Source organism: Tenrec ecaudatus, chromosome 2, assembly GCF_050624435.1.
Source record: "Tenrec ecaudatus isolate mTenEca1 chromosome 2, mTenEca1.hap1, whole genome shotgun sequence".
Lineage (NCBI taxonomy): Eukaryota > Metazoa > Chordata > Mammalia > Afrosoricida > Tenrecidae > Tenrec > Tenrec ecaudatus.
In genome coordinates, this window is record NC_134531.1 from 140,165,261 (window position 1) to 140,181,916 (window position 16,656).

Genomic DNA, 16,656 nt, shown 5'->3' on the forward strand with positions numbered 1-16,656 from the left:
TGTAGCCTGTGTCTCTGCTTTCTTTCCTTGATTACCACAGACAGCTGATTTTTCCCTTAAAGGGGCGGGGGTTAACTGTGTTTTCTTACTGATTTACCGTGCATACTCGAGTATAAGCCGAGTTTATCAGCACATTTTAATACAGTTTTTGTGGTAAAATTAGGTGCCTTGGCTGATATTCGGGTTGACTTATACTTGAGTATATACGGTATTTGCTTGAATTAGCATAGATATGAAGGAGCTTCTAAAAATTTGTGGCAAATTCCATTATTTTCCAATTAGGTTTTTCTGTGAACATTTGAAGCCACCTCACACAACTATCTGACTCTAGACTTGTGGAGATATTCTTATTACTGTATACGCACTTTATTTTATAGTCCTAATATAATTTGGGGCTTGGCGTCCGTTTGTTCTAGATTGATGAGCAGATTGAAAGCATGTTTAATTCAAAGAAGCGAGTGAAGGACATGGCCGCTCCGGGGACATCCAGTGTCCCTGCCCCCACCGCCGGGAATGCTGAGAAGTTAGAGATTGCTAAGCGATTGGCTCTAAGAATCAATGTTCAGAAGAACCTGGGCATCGAGTCTCAGGTATTAAGTAATTTGTCTGAGTCTTAATACTTTTAACATTCTCTGTATTAAATATTTTCCACGAATACTGTTGGCTAAGCACAAATGAAAAATAAGGTCTCCTTTACTTTATAGGATTTTCACATTATTCTGCCTACATAGTACTTTGATTATTGCATTTGAATGATTTTTCAGTGTGGTTAATTGAGATCTTAATGCCCTTTCCAGAATACCTACCCTTCTATGTTAACCTTGTGCATAGTTTTATAAAGCAGTAACTCTTTTTCTGTAGGTCTGTTTTTGTTGGCTGAGTTACTTTTAAGACCATTTGCAAAGAATGGTTTGTGAATTTTGGCAGTATTTTGAAGATTTTACATAAGTCACTTAACTATACTTATTGAATGTTGGTGTTCGCCATTAGGGGAAGGTGCTCTTGATGGTCGCAATAAAAGATTCTAGTTTGGGGAACACTCATAAGAGCCACAAAGTCTGTCAGCAATTTTGTAAGTACAGCATGAGATCAGTGGCATGATGGACTCGGTACCAGGCTGCCAGCTGCAAAGTGGGCAGTTCAACTCCACCTTTCCTGAGGAGAAGACGATCTGCTCCGAGAACAATTCCCAGCCGTAGACACCATCTGGAGCAATTCACTGCCTGTGGGTCTGAATTGACTCGATGGCAGTGGGTTTGCATTATATCTAATACCAAGCGTTAGCTGATTATCAAAGGTACATCATTGATCCAGTAGGATTTTTAGTAGAGAACCGAATGTTCTTCATTTTAGCCATCAAAGGTATATGAGGTAATTAAACTATTAATTATGAATATACATTGCTGAATTGCACACATGGGTAGAACGTTGTATTAGAAAGATACCTTGGCAATAGGACTTCCCTGGCAAATAATAATTAGTGACTTTACAATTCCCAGTCGCTCTGGGGTCTCTGCCCTCTTGTGAGATTTGACTGTAGATATTCTTTACTGCAGGATGTGATGCAGCAGGCCACCAATGCAATTCTCAGAGGTGGCACCATTCTGGCTCCCACTGTGTCTGCTAAAACCATTGCAGAGCAACTTGCTGAGAAAATCAATGCCAAGCTCAATTATGTGCCTTTAGAGAAACAAGAAGAGGAGAGACAGGATGGTGGACAGAATGAATCTTTTAAGAGATATGAGGAAGAATTAGAAATCAATGACTTCCCCCAGGCAAGTAACGAGTTTAAATCTTTTCTTCTTTAGATATAGAAAATCTTCTTTAAAAGCAAAAATCCCTTAAAATCTACTAACATTTAATAACTGCTTTATTTTCTATCTAAAGGTCCACCCATCAGTACTCCTTTTCATGAAGGTTTACATTAGAATTTACATTCAGTATGTCATGTTTGACATAGATTAGAACTTACTATGTCTGTTTGTGTTAACTATGCTCTTAATATTGGCCATATTATGTGGAGCTAAGTGATTTTTGTCATCAGGCCTGGTGTTTTACCCTGGTGTGAATTGATTTCTCTCCACGCTCTGTGCCTCATAGACTGCCAGGTGGAAAGTGACGTCCAAGGAAGCGCTGCAGCGGATCAGTGAATACTCTGAAGCCGCGATTACAATCAGAGGGACATACTTCCCTCCTGGCAAAGAACCCAAGGAAGGGGAGCGGAAAATTTACCTGGCAATTGAAAGTAAGTTCTGTTTCTTCCATTGGGTGGGCTGAGGGTGCAATACAATCAGAATGTGAAACTGGGGCTAGAATGGACTGAAAATGGGGACACCAATAAGAAAATAATAGTTAAAAAAAGTTAAAAAGAAAAGAATAGTTTGAGATCTTAGAAAACGTTGTTGTACACACACCAGTGAATAATCTGTTTTCAAGCTTTTTCGATGTTTGACAAATTGAGTTCAACATGAAAATCACTCTAAAAGTAATCAGTTTTTGGAAGACTGGCCCTTTATTCCTTTGGTAGGGGGCAGATTCTGGGTAAAGTATAAATTGGAAGCAAATCAATTATTTTATTTCCCTTATAATAGGTGTTTTTATTATCTAAGCAAAAACTGCCTCTGAAATGATGTCCTTAAATGTTCTTGCAGACTTACGTATATATATATAAGGAGCAGATGATACCATAACTAAAAAGATGTGAGAAATTAGTTATGAAGAGTGACTTGGTTTTCAATCTTATTTTATAGATTCATCTTAATGAATTTATTATTTTCACTCATTGACAGTTTCCATCTGGATCTTTCTGATGCTTTTCCATTGTAGAACTGCTTGCCTCATTTCAATTCTATTTATTACGAACATCTTTGTAGTAGACTATTTTTCATTTCAAATTGTGGTGAAAACACGTGACAACATGTCATCTCAATAATTTGTGCATGTTCAATTCAGTGGCATTGATTATATACTTCAGTTTGTGTGCCCAGTCTCATGATCCTTTTCCAAATAGCTCCACCTCCATGAAAAGACATAAATGTCCCCTAGGCAAAGTCCCTGCCCCATCACTCATACTCTTGCGTGTCTATGCATCTGTTTAGTTCACGCCAAGGTGCCCGTGCGGTTTTAGTCCTGTCATGATTGGCTTCTTTTGCTCAGTGTGGTGTCTTCAAGGTCCATCCATGGTGTGACTGAGTCGCAGTCCACTGCCATCACTTACCTGTCCGTTTGTCATACTGTGGAGGCTTGTGGGTTCCTGTGGTGCTGGAAGCGAGGTCACTGGTATTTGAAATAGCAGGGCCACCCAGAGTGCATCGGTTTCAGCAGAGCTTGCAGACTCTGAGCAGACAGTGAAAGACTAGGCTCCCCACTTCAGAACAAGGAGCTGCGGAAAGCTTATGCGGAGCTTGGAAACACTGTCACATACTGAGGCCTTCTGAATGGAAGTAGAACGTTGTCACATTGTTGGAAATAGTACCAGAGGACGCCCCTCGGATCTGAGAACACTTGAAACGTGACCTGGAAGGAGCTGCTTTCTCAGAGTGGACTCATCCAGGGTGAGGTGAGTCAGTTAGACCCATAGGGAATGGAGCCTTCGCGATCTTCATTTCCTGATGTGGCGCTTCTCAAATGGGAAGAAACGGCATGCAAATGTATGCTAATGATAAGAACTTGCAATGTGGGAAGTAGGGATCTAGGCAAATTAGAAGTGACAAAAAATGAAATGGAACACATAAAGAATGATATCATAGGCATTACATGGAGCTGAAATGGACTGGTATTAACCATTTTGAACCAGAAAATCAATTCTCAAGACATTTCAAGATCTATTCTGAAGTACAATGCTGTCTGTGATGGGAATATATTTATCTGCCTTCAAGAAAATCCTATCAGTACAACTCTTATTTGAATTTATGCACCAACCAGAAAGCTAGTGATGAAAAGTTGAAGTATTCTAACAACTTCACTTGGAAATTGGTCAAACATGCATTGGTAATTTTTGGCAGTTGGAATGCAAAAGTTGGAAACAAAGAAAAAACAGTAGTTGGCAAGTAATGACTTGGTGACAGAAATTAAGCTGGCGATGACATGATAGAATTTTGCAAAACTAACGATTTGTTCACAGTAAATTCCTTCTTTCTACAACACAAAACACAGCTGGCTGTACACCTGGACTTCTCCCGATGGCATACACAGAGATCCAATTGACGTCCTGTGGGGGACAGCGGAGAAGTCCAGGATCAGCAGCTAAGAGCAGGCCCGGGGTAGCTGCCACACAGACCATCAGTCTATCGTGTGTCTGTTTAGGATGAGGCTGAAGAAGATGACAACAAGTCCATGAGAGCCAAAATACAGCCTTGAGCCTCTCCCACCTGAATTTTGAGACCTCTCAAGAACAGTCTCAATGCATCGTACACTGATGACAAAAAGCCGGATGAGCTGTAGGAGGCCATCAGGAGCATCACTCATGTAAGAGCGGCAGCACAGGGAATCCAGCCGGGAAAACCCCCTCAGGGCCAATCATGAGAGTAGAGATACCAGGAGGTAAGGGGAAGGTGTGGGAGAAAGGGGGCCTTGACCACAAAGATCAACCTATAACCCCCTCCCAGGAGGCTGAACAATAGAAAAATGGATGAAGAGTGACAGAGGATGATGTAAGATATGAAAATAATAATCTATAACTTATCAAGGGTTCATGAGGGAGAGCAGGGGGTCGGAGGGAAATGAGCTGATACCAAAGGCTCAAGTAGAAAGAAAATGCTTTGAAAATGATGGCAAAAAGAGAAAAAAAAAGAAAATGATGGCAAAATAATAATTTGTAAATTATCAAGGTTTCATGAGGGAGCGGGGAGGAGGGGGGGAATGAGCTGATGCCAGGGCCTACGTGGAGAGCAGATGTTTTGGGAATGATGAAGGCAGTGAATGTACAAGTGTGCTTTACACAATTGATGTGTGTATGGATTGTGATAAGAGTTGTTTGAGCCCCCAATAAAAGTATTTAATAATTTTTCAAAAGTCACTCATGAAGAAAGCAAATATCATTAAAAAGACAGAGGAAAGAAAGAAAAGATCAAAGTGGATGTTGGAAGAGACTAAAACTTGCTCGTAATCATAGAGTAGCTTAAAGAAAACGGAAGAAAGAATAAAATCAACAAGCTGAATAGAAAATGTCAAAGGGCAGCTGGAGAAGACACAGCCACGTACTGTAATGAAGTGTGCAAAGACCTAGAGCCAGAAAGCCAAAGGGGAGAATGTGCTCGGCATAACGCAAGCTGAGAAAAAGTCAAGCCTTGAGTTGCAATCTTGAATGATTTGATGGGCAGAATATTGACTGCCGCAGGAAGCATCATCAGAAGATGGAAAGAATACACAGTCAATGTAGTACCAAAAAGAACTAGTCGACATTCTACCATTTCAGGAGATAGTATATGAGTAAGAACTAGCGGTGCTGATTATAGAAGTTTAAGCTTCACTGAAAGCATTAGCCAAAAACAAGTCTCCAGGAATTGATGGCTTTACAATTGAAATATTTCAACAAGCTGACAAAGCACCGGAAGCTCTCATTCATCTGGAAGAGATGTATATTTATGCCTATTCCAAAGAAAGGTAACCTGACCCAAAAGAATTTTGAGAGTATAGGACAATATCCCTGATACCACATGTAAGTAAAATTTTGCTGAAGATCATTGTAACATGGTTGCAACAGTATATTGACAAGGAGCTATTAGAGGACTTGAAGCACTGGGGAATTAAATCAAGGATTGTAGCCTTCAATATGAACTACAACTCATTGTAAAGAAAACCAAAACCCTCCTATCTGGACCAATAGGTGAAATCATGATAAATGGGGAAAAGGTTGAAGTTGTCGAGGATTTTTTACTTGGATCTACCATCATTGTTCATGGAAGCAGCAATCAAGAGATCAAAAAATGTATTACATTAGGAAAGTCTGCTGGACAAGACCTCTTCAGATTATTGAAGAGCAAGGATGTTACTTTGAGGACTAAGTTGTGTCTGACTCAGCCATGTTATTCTCTGTTGCCTCATATGCATGTGAAAGTTAGACATTGACTGAAGAAGACTGAAGAAGAATCTACGCATTTGAATTGTGGTGCTGGGGAAGAATATTGACAGTACCATGGACCACTAAAAGGACAAACCAAGCTGTCTTGGGAGAAGTAAATCTGGGGGGTGTCTTACAGATAAGGATGGTAAGAGCTCATCTTACATGCTTTGGACGTATTGTCAGGAGAGACAAGTCCCTGGAGAGGGAAATCATACTTAATACAGTGGAGAGGCAGTGAAAGAGGAAGGTCTTCAAGCAGATGGATTGACACAGTGGCTGATCAATGGACTCAGGCATAGGAATAATTGTCAGGACGGCACAGGACTGGGCATGGTTTATTCTGTTGTGCATAAGGTTGCTATGGGTTGGATCCTACTTGATGGCACTTAAAAACAACAGCAGTATTCGTGTGTGTGTATGTGTGTGTGTGTGTGTGTGTGTGACCTCAGTTTTGTTTTATCCATATATTAAGCTGATGGACAATTGGTGGGTTCCACTTTTGGTTTGTAAAAAGCACTGCAGTGTTATGGACAACTGAGTGCAGTATTAAAATAATTCTACATGCCGGCATTCATCATTTTGATCGATCCCATTGCTGGCATTGCAGTTGTGCCAAAGAAGTCTTGTTTGCTCGTGCAAACAGTGACCAACCCGGGGCCTCACACCCAAGTTATTTATGGCAAATGTACTGAAATGCAATAAAAACATCTTATAACCTCAAAAAAAAAAGTGCTACAGTGATCATTGGTGTACAGGTTTGCAATATACTTTTAAACTATAGACCAGTCAGGTTTATTTCATCTGTTTAGTCAACTAAATACTTGCTGTCTTCTTGTTGACACTGTTGAAGCTTACTGATATATCATGTAATCCTAGAGTTTGCATAAGTGCTTAAGTGGCCTAGATGGTAGCAAAGGATCTGCTTCCACACATGTCTTCTAACGAGGAATCTCACCAGATCCTCGCCACCTTTCTCCAGCTCTCTCCCTGCTTTGTTTTCCTCTGTAATACTCACCACTGCATAGTCTTACACTGTATTTTAGCTTGGGTCCTCACACTAGGGGGGTACAATAACATTGCCATGTATGGCATTTCCAGTGCCTGGCACATGATGATCACTGGATGCATTTCTAAATAATGCATCTGATTAAACTCTGGGAGTTAGCCGCTTGTCTTCATGACACAGAATACCATTTCAGAGGCATTTCCATATGCTCTCCCTAAAGCAGCACAGAACTCTTTAATTTAACCTTAAGGAACCTCATGTCTAGTGGCTACTGAAGTTAATTCCTGAAGAGATCAGTTGAAAGGATGTAGGTATTAAAAGCATTTATGATTTTTCTTGTGATGATTGCTGAGTATGTGGTTACTAAAATAAAGATTATTTAGGTATATATTAGTAATTCTTAAAAGGATTTTATTCTCTCCTAACCCAAACAGAATTTAATGATTGAAAGTGAATTTTAAAAAAAAATCATTTTATTGGAGGCTCATACAACTCTTATCACAATCCATCCATTGTGTCAAGCACATTTGTACATTTGTTGCCATCATCATTCTCAAAACATTTGCTTTTTACTTGAGCCCTTGGTATCAGCTCCTCATTTTCCCCCCTCCTTCCTTCCCTCCTCCACCTTCCCTCCCTCTCTCACCCTTGATAATTTATAAATTATTATTAGTTTGTCATGTCTTACACTGTCTGACGTCTCCCTTCACCTACTTTTCTGTTGTCCATCCCCCCAGGGAGGGAGTTGTATGTAGATTATTGTGATTGGTTCCCCCTTTCTCCCCAACCTTCCCCTTCCCCTCCAGGTATCTCTACTCTCATTATTGGTCCTGAGGAGTTTATCTGTCCTGGATTCCCTGTGTTTCCAGCTCTGATCTGTACCAGTATACATGCTCTGGTCTAGCTGGATTTTGTAAGGTAGAATTGGGATCATGATAGTGGGGGAGAGAAAGCATTAAAGAACTTGAGGAAAGTACTATACAGCATCCTGACACAGGCTCATCTCTTCCCCAAGACCCTTCTGTAAGGGGATGTCCAGTTGCTTACAGATAGATTTTGAGTCTCCACACTCCCCCTCATTCACACTGCTGTGAATTTTTGTTCTTTGATGCCTGATACCTGATCCTATCGACATCACGTGATGACACATCCTGGTGTGCTTCTTCCATGTGGGCTTTGTTGCTTCTCAGTTAGATGGCCGCTTATTTATCTTTAAGCCTTTAAGACCCTAGACGACATAATCTTTTGATAGCCAGGTACCATCAGCTTTCTTCACCACATTTGCTTATGCACCTGCTTTGTCTTCAGCAATCGTGTCAGGAAGATGAGCATCATGGAATGCCAGGTTATTAAAACAAAGTGTTCTTGCATTGAGGGAGTAGTTGAGTAGAGGCCCAATGTCCATCTGCTACCTTAATTCTAAACCTATAAATATATGCACATCTATTTCCCCATCTTCATATATAAATATATTTACATATGCACATGCCTGTAATTAGACCTCTATAAATGCCCTTTGCCTCCTAGTTCTTTCCTCTGTTTCCTTTTACTTTCCTCTTGTCCCGCCATCATGTTCAGCCTTCATTTGGGTTTCAGTAATTCCTCTCAGTTACAATGCCCTTGATCAAGCCCAGGAGGCCTCTTATACTCACCTTGCCATCAATTTTGGATCACTCCTGTGCCTTTGTCCTTGGGTTTGTTAACATCCACTTCCTTTCCCCCTCTCCCCCTTTCCCGTATCCCCTTGGAACCATAGGTCCCATTGTTTACCAGATTCTTTATCCTGCCTATCTTGATATACCTGCAGAGAAAATAATTTGCACAGTAACAATACAGAGCAAGACAAAGCAACAAAAGAAAACTAAACAACCACCACCCCAAAAAAGAGAAAAGCCTGTAAATAGTTCTAGGTCTGTTTGTTGACCTTAGGAGTGGTTTCCTGTGGAGTCTAATAAGATGCGACACACTGGTGTCAAAGTCTATTTTTTATATTCCCTGGGGACTTTGTTGCTCTGCTCCCCTTGCTGTCCTGTTGTGCACCCTTAGTGTTTCGCTTCAGTGTGGTGGGGTCAGATGGGGTACAATTCTCGTGCTGGGTCTTGTAGTGGGGCTGGCCCTATGGTCCTCTCTGTGCTTTGGCTGCTCTGAGCGGGAATATCATCCTTAGGGTTTGGTGGGCCAGGGTGTGCTCCACTCTCTTCCTTCCCCTTCATTTGCTCTGGTGTGTTCTGATCAGACATGTCCCCTCCCTGAACTGTAGCTTCAGTGCTGTCCTCTGAAGTGAATTCTTCTAAGTTGTCTAAGGAAAGTTGTCTCAGGGATTTCACCAGTCCCTTTCTGACCAGTAAACACAATCCCCTTTAGGTTCTTGACTTTGTTTTGCAAATTTCTTCTACCCTCTCCAGGTCAGTCTATTGTGACTCTCTGCAGAGCAGCTGGTGATGGAAGCCGGGCACCATCTAGTTATTTTGATCTCAGGGTCTTGAAGACTGTTGTTGGTATAGTTTAGTCTATTGGGTTAGTTGTTTACATACATCTTCAAGTTTCATCACTCTTTCCTCTGGAGGGGGAGAGATGGATAGCTGCACTTAGAAAGCACTCAGAAGTTTGTAAGACCACAGTTGCTACTCAGAAAAAGAGGATGTCGAGCATTATCCTGTGTCCTCTGATGCTAGGTGTTCCCTGAGTCTATGCTCCTGAGCCCTTAGGCACAGCAGCGCATTCTCTTTCGGTATTTGATTATATCTACGAAGTTTTCATAGACAACTTTGCCTTCTGTAGGCTCCACCATATTCCTAGGTAGATTTACATATAATACTCATATACAAATAACTCTGTCAAACTTGGATATATATATTTGGGTATGCTCCTACTCTCCTTCATATACCGTTCAGCCTCTGTGTGTATCAGTATTGACAGATCTACTTGTAATTTGCATATTGTTCTTCACTTTTCTCTCATTCTGTCTGGAAGCTTCTGTTGTGTAAGACAGTTGGTAGTGGTAGCCAGGCATTAAGTCTAGTTCTTTCTAGTTCTAGATCTCTGGTTAAAGGAGACTATGGTTCATGGGGGTTCTTAGCCTTGTGGACTTGTTTCTTCTATGAGCTTTTCATTTGTGTGTATGTGAATGTGATGTGGGTGACAGTTTACATACAGATTGGTTTCCATTCAATAATTTATACACATGTTGTTTCCTGAAATTGATTACAATCCTATAATCGTCTCACTTCTTTTTGTGTTTACTGTTTCCATTCTTCCTCTTTGATACCTTGCTGCTTCTGCGTTTTATTCCTGTGCAGATGTTACCCTTTTGTGGGAGAAGCCATTCCCCACAATTAATCACGGGTTCAGTAATGACAATTGCACAGTTAAGTTATATAAAGGTTATAATAAAATCATGGAGAATAGAGAATAAGGTAAAGAAGTCAGACACATTTCATGGTAGCATGCTCACCTCAGCTCCTCTTTGTGGTATACGTGGAGCTGGGACATGCAGGCACCAGAGAGAGGGCAGCAGAGAGCTCTCGTGAGGTTTTATTTCTAACCAAAGCTTATATATCTTTGGAGGCATGCAAGCCCTCTGATTACAGGTAACAATCTAAGTCATGGGAAGGGGTTGTAACATAGGCAATACAAGGAATAGGAGGGTGATATACAATGGTCATAGGCATAACAGGAAGGGGATGAGCTAGGGGTGTACACGTGATAGAAAGGGTAGAGTCTAAGGGGTACACATGTGACAAGAAGGGCGGACCATAGACTCAATGTGGCAGACCAACCTTGGTCACCCTTGAGTGGGCTTGACCTCCCTGGGTTCTCCTTCAGGGAAACAATTTTCTACTATCCTTATCAGATGGGAGGGGCCCTACTTAAACTGTGGGACAGACTATATAGTCTGATTGCTCTGGATGACTGATAACCCTTAGGGAGAATAACCTCTGAGCTACTTCTGTTGACCTCCAGGTGTATACTCACTTACCATGTGTAGCAAGCAGCTAGGTTTGCCATATATTTGGGAGAGACAACTTGGCAGAAATTGTTCTGTTTCCCACACCCTTTTGGTGTTTTATGAATGATTGTTGTAAACTGAGGAGTGAGTTAGTGTTGGTGTTAGTGTTTACCTTATTGGTCTTTTATGTGGCTCTGACTTTAGGAGTTCTTCATTTTCTTCAATAGTTGTATCTCACGGATTTTTAAGACCCCAGACAATCACACCAAACCAGCATGGAGTCCATCCTTAAGACTTTCCGAAGTATTTGTGGATTTCAAAAACCAGTGTCCAATCAGTATTCATTAAGTACATCACCCAAGGACATCTTATTTCTCTTTTGTTTATACTGACCATCTCATGGACAAGTTACTGTTCATCTTCTCTTTACCCGTATCACCCTCTCAGGACTGTTAGCACCACATGCAGTGTGACCGCAGTGGTTACATTTGAGACTTTACAAGTAATAAGCTGAGTGATAAGCAGTCATGTTCTCAGGTGAGTGGTGGTGCACCAGTCACTGAAAGACTGTTTTAGAACGTGCAGGTCCCTGAAGCCAACAGCCTTCACTCTTGGGCTTCCTTTATAGGGATAAACATGCAGGGTTACCCTAAGATAATCACTTATTTTCTTCTCACCCCCCAGGTGCCAATGAACTGGCTGTACAGAAAGCAAAGGCAGAAATCACCAGGCTCATAAAAGAAGAGCTGATCCGCCTGGTGAGTGAAGACCTTCGGGATTTGTCTTGTGTGAAGTATTACGTAGTACAGAAAATTGCACCTATCGTGAACATACAGCTTGATGAATTTTCACAGAAGGAGCACACTGTTGTATTGATATCCAGATCAAGATAATCTTGAATATTAATCTGCATTCCAGACGCACCCCTCCCCCATCACTGTTCATTTCCCCCACATGTCACCACAGTCTCCCGATTACTGTTGGTTCCGTTTGCTTGCTTTTGAGCTTTGTGTAAGTGGCATCGCATGCTGTGTCCTCTTGTGAGTCCTGTTCTCTCTACTGGAGCTTAGTTCACAGGAGAGTTAGCCGTGTTGCCGCAAGCAAAAGTGAAAATTCATTCATTTTCATGGCTGTTTAGCATTTAATTGTGTAAACCTATCACACTTTGCTTGTTTATTGAACACAGGTTCTTCTAATTTTTAAATCTTTTTATGAGTAACTAGCCTCTTTGGTGCTCCTTAGTTTGCTTTTCCCTTTGGTATATACCTCATAACAGCATTGGTGGCTGTGGGGTATGTGTGGTTTAGCTTTAAATAGCTAAACAGTTTACCAAAGTGATTATTACCAGCTTACACTCAGCCCGTGTGTGAAAATTCCCGTAGCTTGACTTCTTTGGCAACACGTTATTCTCAGGCATTTTAAACTTAGGCAAGGACTTAATTTTATGTAGAAAAAAACACTTTATGGACCGCTTTCCAAAAGAGGCCGACATTGTTCTTAGCGGCATTTGATGCCTTTCAATTCCCCGTGCAGGGTGCGCCATGCGGCTAAGACCCTTCGATTTTGAAAGTGCCCCTGATAGATTAGTCTTCTGGAGAAAACAAAGTAGAGAGGGTACACACAATGAAAAAAAAGTAGAAAATTTGTTTTTAGAAGAAGTACTTAAAGACTATTTCAGGAAAAAGTGAACCAAAGAGCCTTGTACCTTGGCCTAGGCCACCCCATTCAGTCAGTTCAGTCACAGCACGAGACAGTTGAGTGAACCCAGAGAAACAATTAAATCATCCACAGGTTTCCTTTTGCCTCAATGCCACAATATTAACACTTTTATTTTAAATATATGATAGTTGAAGGAAATGTTCTTAACAAGTGTTATCTTAGTTTGCTCTTCTATGTAATGTAATGAATTGTTTTCTTTTTCTGTTGCAGCAAAATTCATACCAACCAACAAATAAAGGAAGATACAAAGTCTTATAAATATCTGGGGAAGTTTCTACCTGGATTCATCTGTGATACATGTGGCAGTTGTCTACAGTTTACAATATAGTGTAAATTACAATTTTTAAAATTCTGTCTTGCTGGTTTTTTTAAATACAAGAAACTTATTTGCTAAAGAAATCTTCATTTAATAAGTACCCAGCTATCAAACTATATTTAAAACAGGCCTGTTTTCAGAGTATGAATTTCTTTAATGTAAAACTTAAATATGATTAAATACATTTTTTAAATGGGTAATCGTCCAAACATTTAAAAATATTGAAATATGTGGGCTTTCCATTGGTGTAATAAAGTACACAAGTCACTAAGGGGAATTGTGCTCAGCAGCTGAGAAACGGCAGCACTTCAAACCAGTCATTTGTGCCCTCCTCTTGACCTGAAGGCGCACTGGACGCAATGGAGCGATATGAGCAGGATTTAAGAATGTCGTGATAGAATTTGTACAAAATGGGGTTTAGAGATTTTGTTGTAGATTTTGTCATCATAAATTTGTCAGGAGTTGGTCTGCATTTGGTTTTTATAAAATTAAAGATTTATAGTATGAGTTTTTGCATTTCTTTACATGACACAAGAGTTTTAGTATTTACTAGTCTTAGTAGGCACCCCTTGAAACCTCTGACTCTGCTTACCTTTTAAAATCGTCCTTAAGAGAAAGTGATTTATAGCCCAAAAGTAATGAATCTGAGTCCTTTTTACCTGGAAAGTACATATGTATGTATGGCATGTACAAAGACTGTATAACTTTTCGTAAGATTTTCTTTAGGTTTATTCAGTAGGCTATGAATTCTCTTGCTTCCCAAGTTTTGGACTTATATTCTAGCTTTCATCAGAGAAATTTAGTTCATTAGGAATCATAAAGGGTAATTTTGAGCCAGTCAATATATTTCCCAAATCATCTATTTTAAGTTGTTGTGATTGGATCATCTGATTTTTCTTTCAAGAGTCATAGTGTGTCAGAACTTCGTATTGTTGTCACTTCCTGAAATAGAGATTTCCCAGGAAGTATATGTAGAGTGTATTTCTTAAATTAAGAGACATGAAAGATTTTTTTTATATTGCCTTCAAGTTTTTTTAAAAAAAGAGAGAATCAAAGCATACTATAGCTGTTATAGTTAATAATTTTCTTAATAGTTAATTCAGTGTATTAAGTGGCAGGCAATGTCCATTATTATTTCTTCAATTTACAGTGATCCTTACTGAAGAGCTACACATAGGGATTTTATTTATTTTTTTTCACACAACTCATGCATTCATTTTTGGTCAGAAAACAGACAAAACATATAACAACAGAACCAAATAAACTATTTACTCTAAAATTCCAAGGATCCTGAGTTCCTTTATTCCCTTTAGTTTATTTATATCTGTATTTTCATCACCTTTAAGTGGTAGCGGACCCACATTGATGACACCTGGTGCTCCCTTCAACCTGCCGGGTCCCTTAGATTCAGAACTCTGCATCATTTCAGCTTCACCTTTATGCTGTGTATCTTGTGATGGGCCACCGACAGTGTTCCGTCATAGTACATGCTACTGTGTGGGAGGACAGTATTTTCTTGTCACACTGATTCTTTTTAAACATTTGGATGATGTATAGACTTTAATTTGTTTTTAATGCAATATTAATATTTGCTTATGTTTTCTAAAGTCCTTATAAATAAAGCAATTCAACCATCATTTTCCTGAAGTTATCTGTACTGAAATGTTTTATTTCTCTAGTGTTATGTGCGCTGAAAGGATTGTTCTCCAGATCTTTGTTTTTAATTCATCAAGTCACTGCCCCCCAAATGTGAATAGAGTTCTTCCCCAACACTGTCTTCTTGTGGAAGCGTGTTTGGTGTTGTTTGACATAAGGCGGGTTGTTGGTCAAATACCGGGTCAGGTGACAGCTGGGGCTGACTACAACGATGCTGTTATTCGGTGCGACTGTTGGATGAACGGTCCTGGCTTCGCTCCCCGGCTCCTTTTTGCGCACTTAGTGGCTGGCTCTGTTTGCTGCCTGACTCGCCTTGTTGGTGTGCACATTGTGTACAACGGGTCGTTCGAGTGCACCCGTCACCGGCTGCTCTTCTGAGGCAGGAAGCTTTTAAGCATAAGGATTTTGTTGAGGAGAACCATCTTGTAAAATACCTGTCCTTTTTAAGTCCCATTAAGACAGTTGTAGGGTCTGCTTTTAATGCTCCGCCAATCGAATAGGAATCAAGCTAAGAAGGAAAATCTCTTGAGTTATAGCCTGGCTGTATCTGGTCTCTCAGTGCAGTTCCTTGGTTTGTATTTGACACCGTCGGGTGAAGTGCTTCAGTGCTAGGTTGACATTGCGCTCATTTAAGGTAGGAGCTCCGAGGAACCTTGCAGGAAAAGCGCTCGGTTTAGTTTTGTAGAAATGGGCGGCTGTGCCGTTTGACCTTATGCCCTGTTCTCACCACAGGCAAAGACCCAGTGGCTGACCCAGGGTGGCATCCATGCAGGCTGGAATCTGAAGCTACCAATTCTTACATTCATAAAAATACTGTTTTTGTGATGGAATATCCATAACATAAAATTTGCTATTTTAACCATTTTTTAAGCATGTAAGTCACTGACATTAATTACATTCACGATGTTGTACAACCATCACCGTTCCTGCCACCCAAACAGAAAGCAGCGAGCCTCCATTTCCCCTAATCCCAGCCCCCAGTCACCGTTTGTAAACAGACCTGTGGGCATCGATTTGCCTACCTAGACATTTCTTATAAGTGGGATCTTACAGTATTGGTCATTTATTCCTCACAATGGTTATTTTACATTATGACCATTAATTTTGTGTCAGCTTGGTTAGGCTATGTGAACACTAGTGTTTGAAACACTAGTGTAGATATTGTACATGACTAAACCTGTTGACCTTAAGTAAAGCAAGGTATCCACCCAACATGGAGTAGGTGAGCCTCATCCAATCAAAGGACTTAGCAGCAGAAAGGGAGTTTCTGCTAATGGATATGCTGACTCCAAAGGACCTTTTGCCATAAGTCCTCCAGTCTCACTGTCCATCACTGACTACAGAGCTGGGAGCCAAGACTGCAGGCATGTCCTGACCTACAGATGGTCTGGGGCCCCGGTGAGCAACAAGTCCCCAAGTCCAGCTGCCACTGCAAGGTCAGCAGTTGGAAATTACCAGCTGTTCCAAGCGACAGAGATAGGTGGTTCGCTCCTATAAAGAGTTGCAGTCTCAGTCTGGGAAGCCTACAAGGCCACTGCTGCCCTGCCCACAGTCACTTTGTATCAGCTTTGACTCAAAGGCAGTGAGTGAGTCCTCCATCATCACAAGAGCGACTTAAAAAAAACCAACCACTTTCTCTGCAGAACCCTGAGACAATCCATGTATGATGCGTAAGTACTTGGGTTCTCTGTAGCTGAGTGTGTGTGTGTGTGTGTGTGTGTGTGTGTGTGTGTGTGTGTGTGTGTGAGAGAGAGAGAGAGAGAGAGATTTTGTTTAACCATCTATTGAACACGGGTTTTCAAACAGCTATTGTAAGTTGTGCTTCATTGAACAAGAACAAATACTTGAGTTCCTCTTTAAGTTCTTTGGGGTAGATTCGTGGGAGTGGAGGTACTGGGCCGTATGGTAAGTTTGTGTGTAACTTTTTGAGGTACCACTAGAGCGGC

At 40.7% G+C, this 16,656-nt stretch overlaps 1 protein-coding gene across 2 annotated transcripts in view; it reads left to right on the forward strand.

Moving 5' to 3' along the window:
* The window catches only part of DDX46 (DEAD-box helicase 46), a 65,642-nt gene extending 50,951 nt beyond the window's left edge, over positions 1 to 14,691 (forward strand). Inside the window, exons 19-23 of one of the 2 annotated variants that reach the window (XM_075541571.1) lie at positions 417 to 593; positions 1,557 to 1,775; positions 2,101 to 2,245; positions 11,704 to 11,777; positions 12,949 to 14,691. In XM_075541571.1, coding sequence (XP_075397686.1) covers positions 417 to 593; positions 1,557 to 1,775; positions 2,101 to 2,245; positions 11,704 to 11,777; positions 12,949 to 12,996 — 663 coding nt within the window. In that variant the 3' untranslated portion in view covers positions 12,997 to 14,691. The remainder of the gene's footprint in view (positions 1 to 416; positions 594 to 1,556; positions 1,776 to 2,100; positions 2,246 to 11,703; positions 11,778 to 12,948) is intronic. The other variant, XM_075541572.1, reaches the window with a different exon arrangement.
* The last annotated feature ends 1,965 nt before the right edge of the window (positions 14,692 to 16,656 follow it).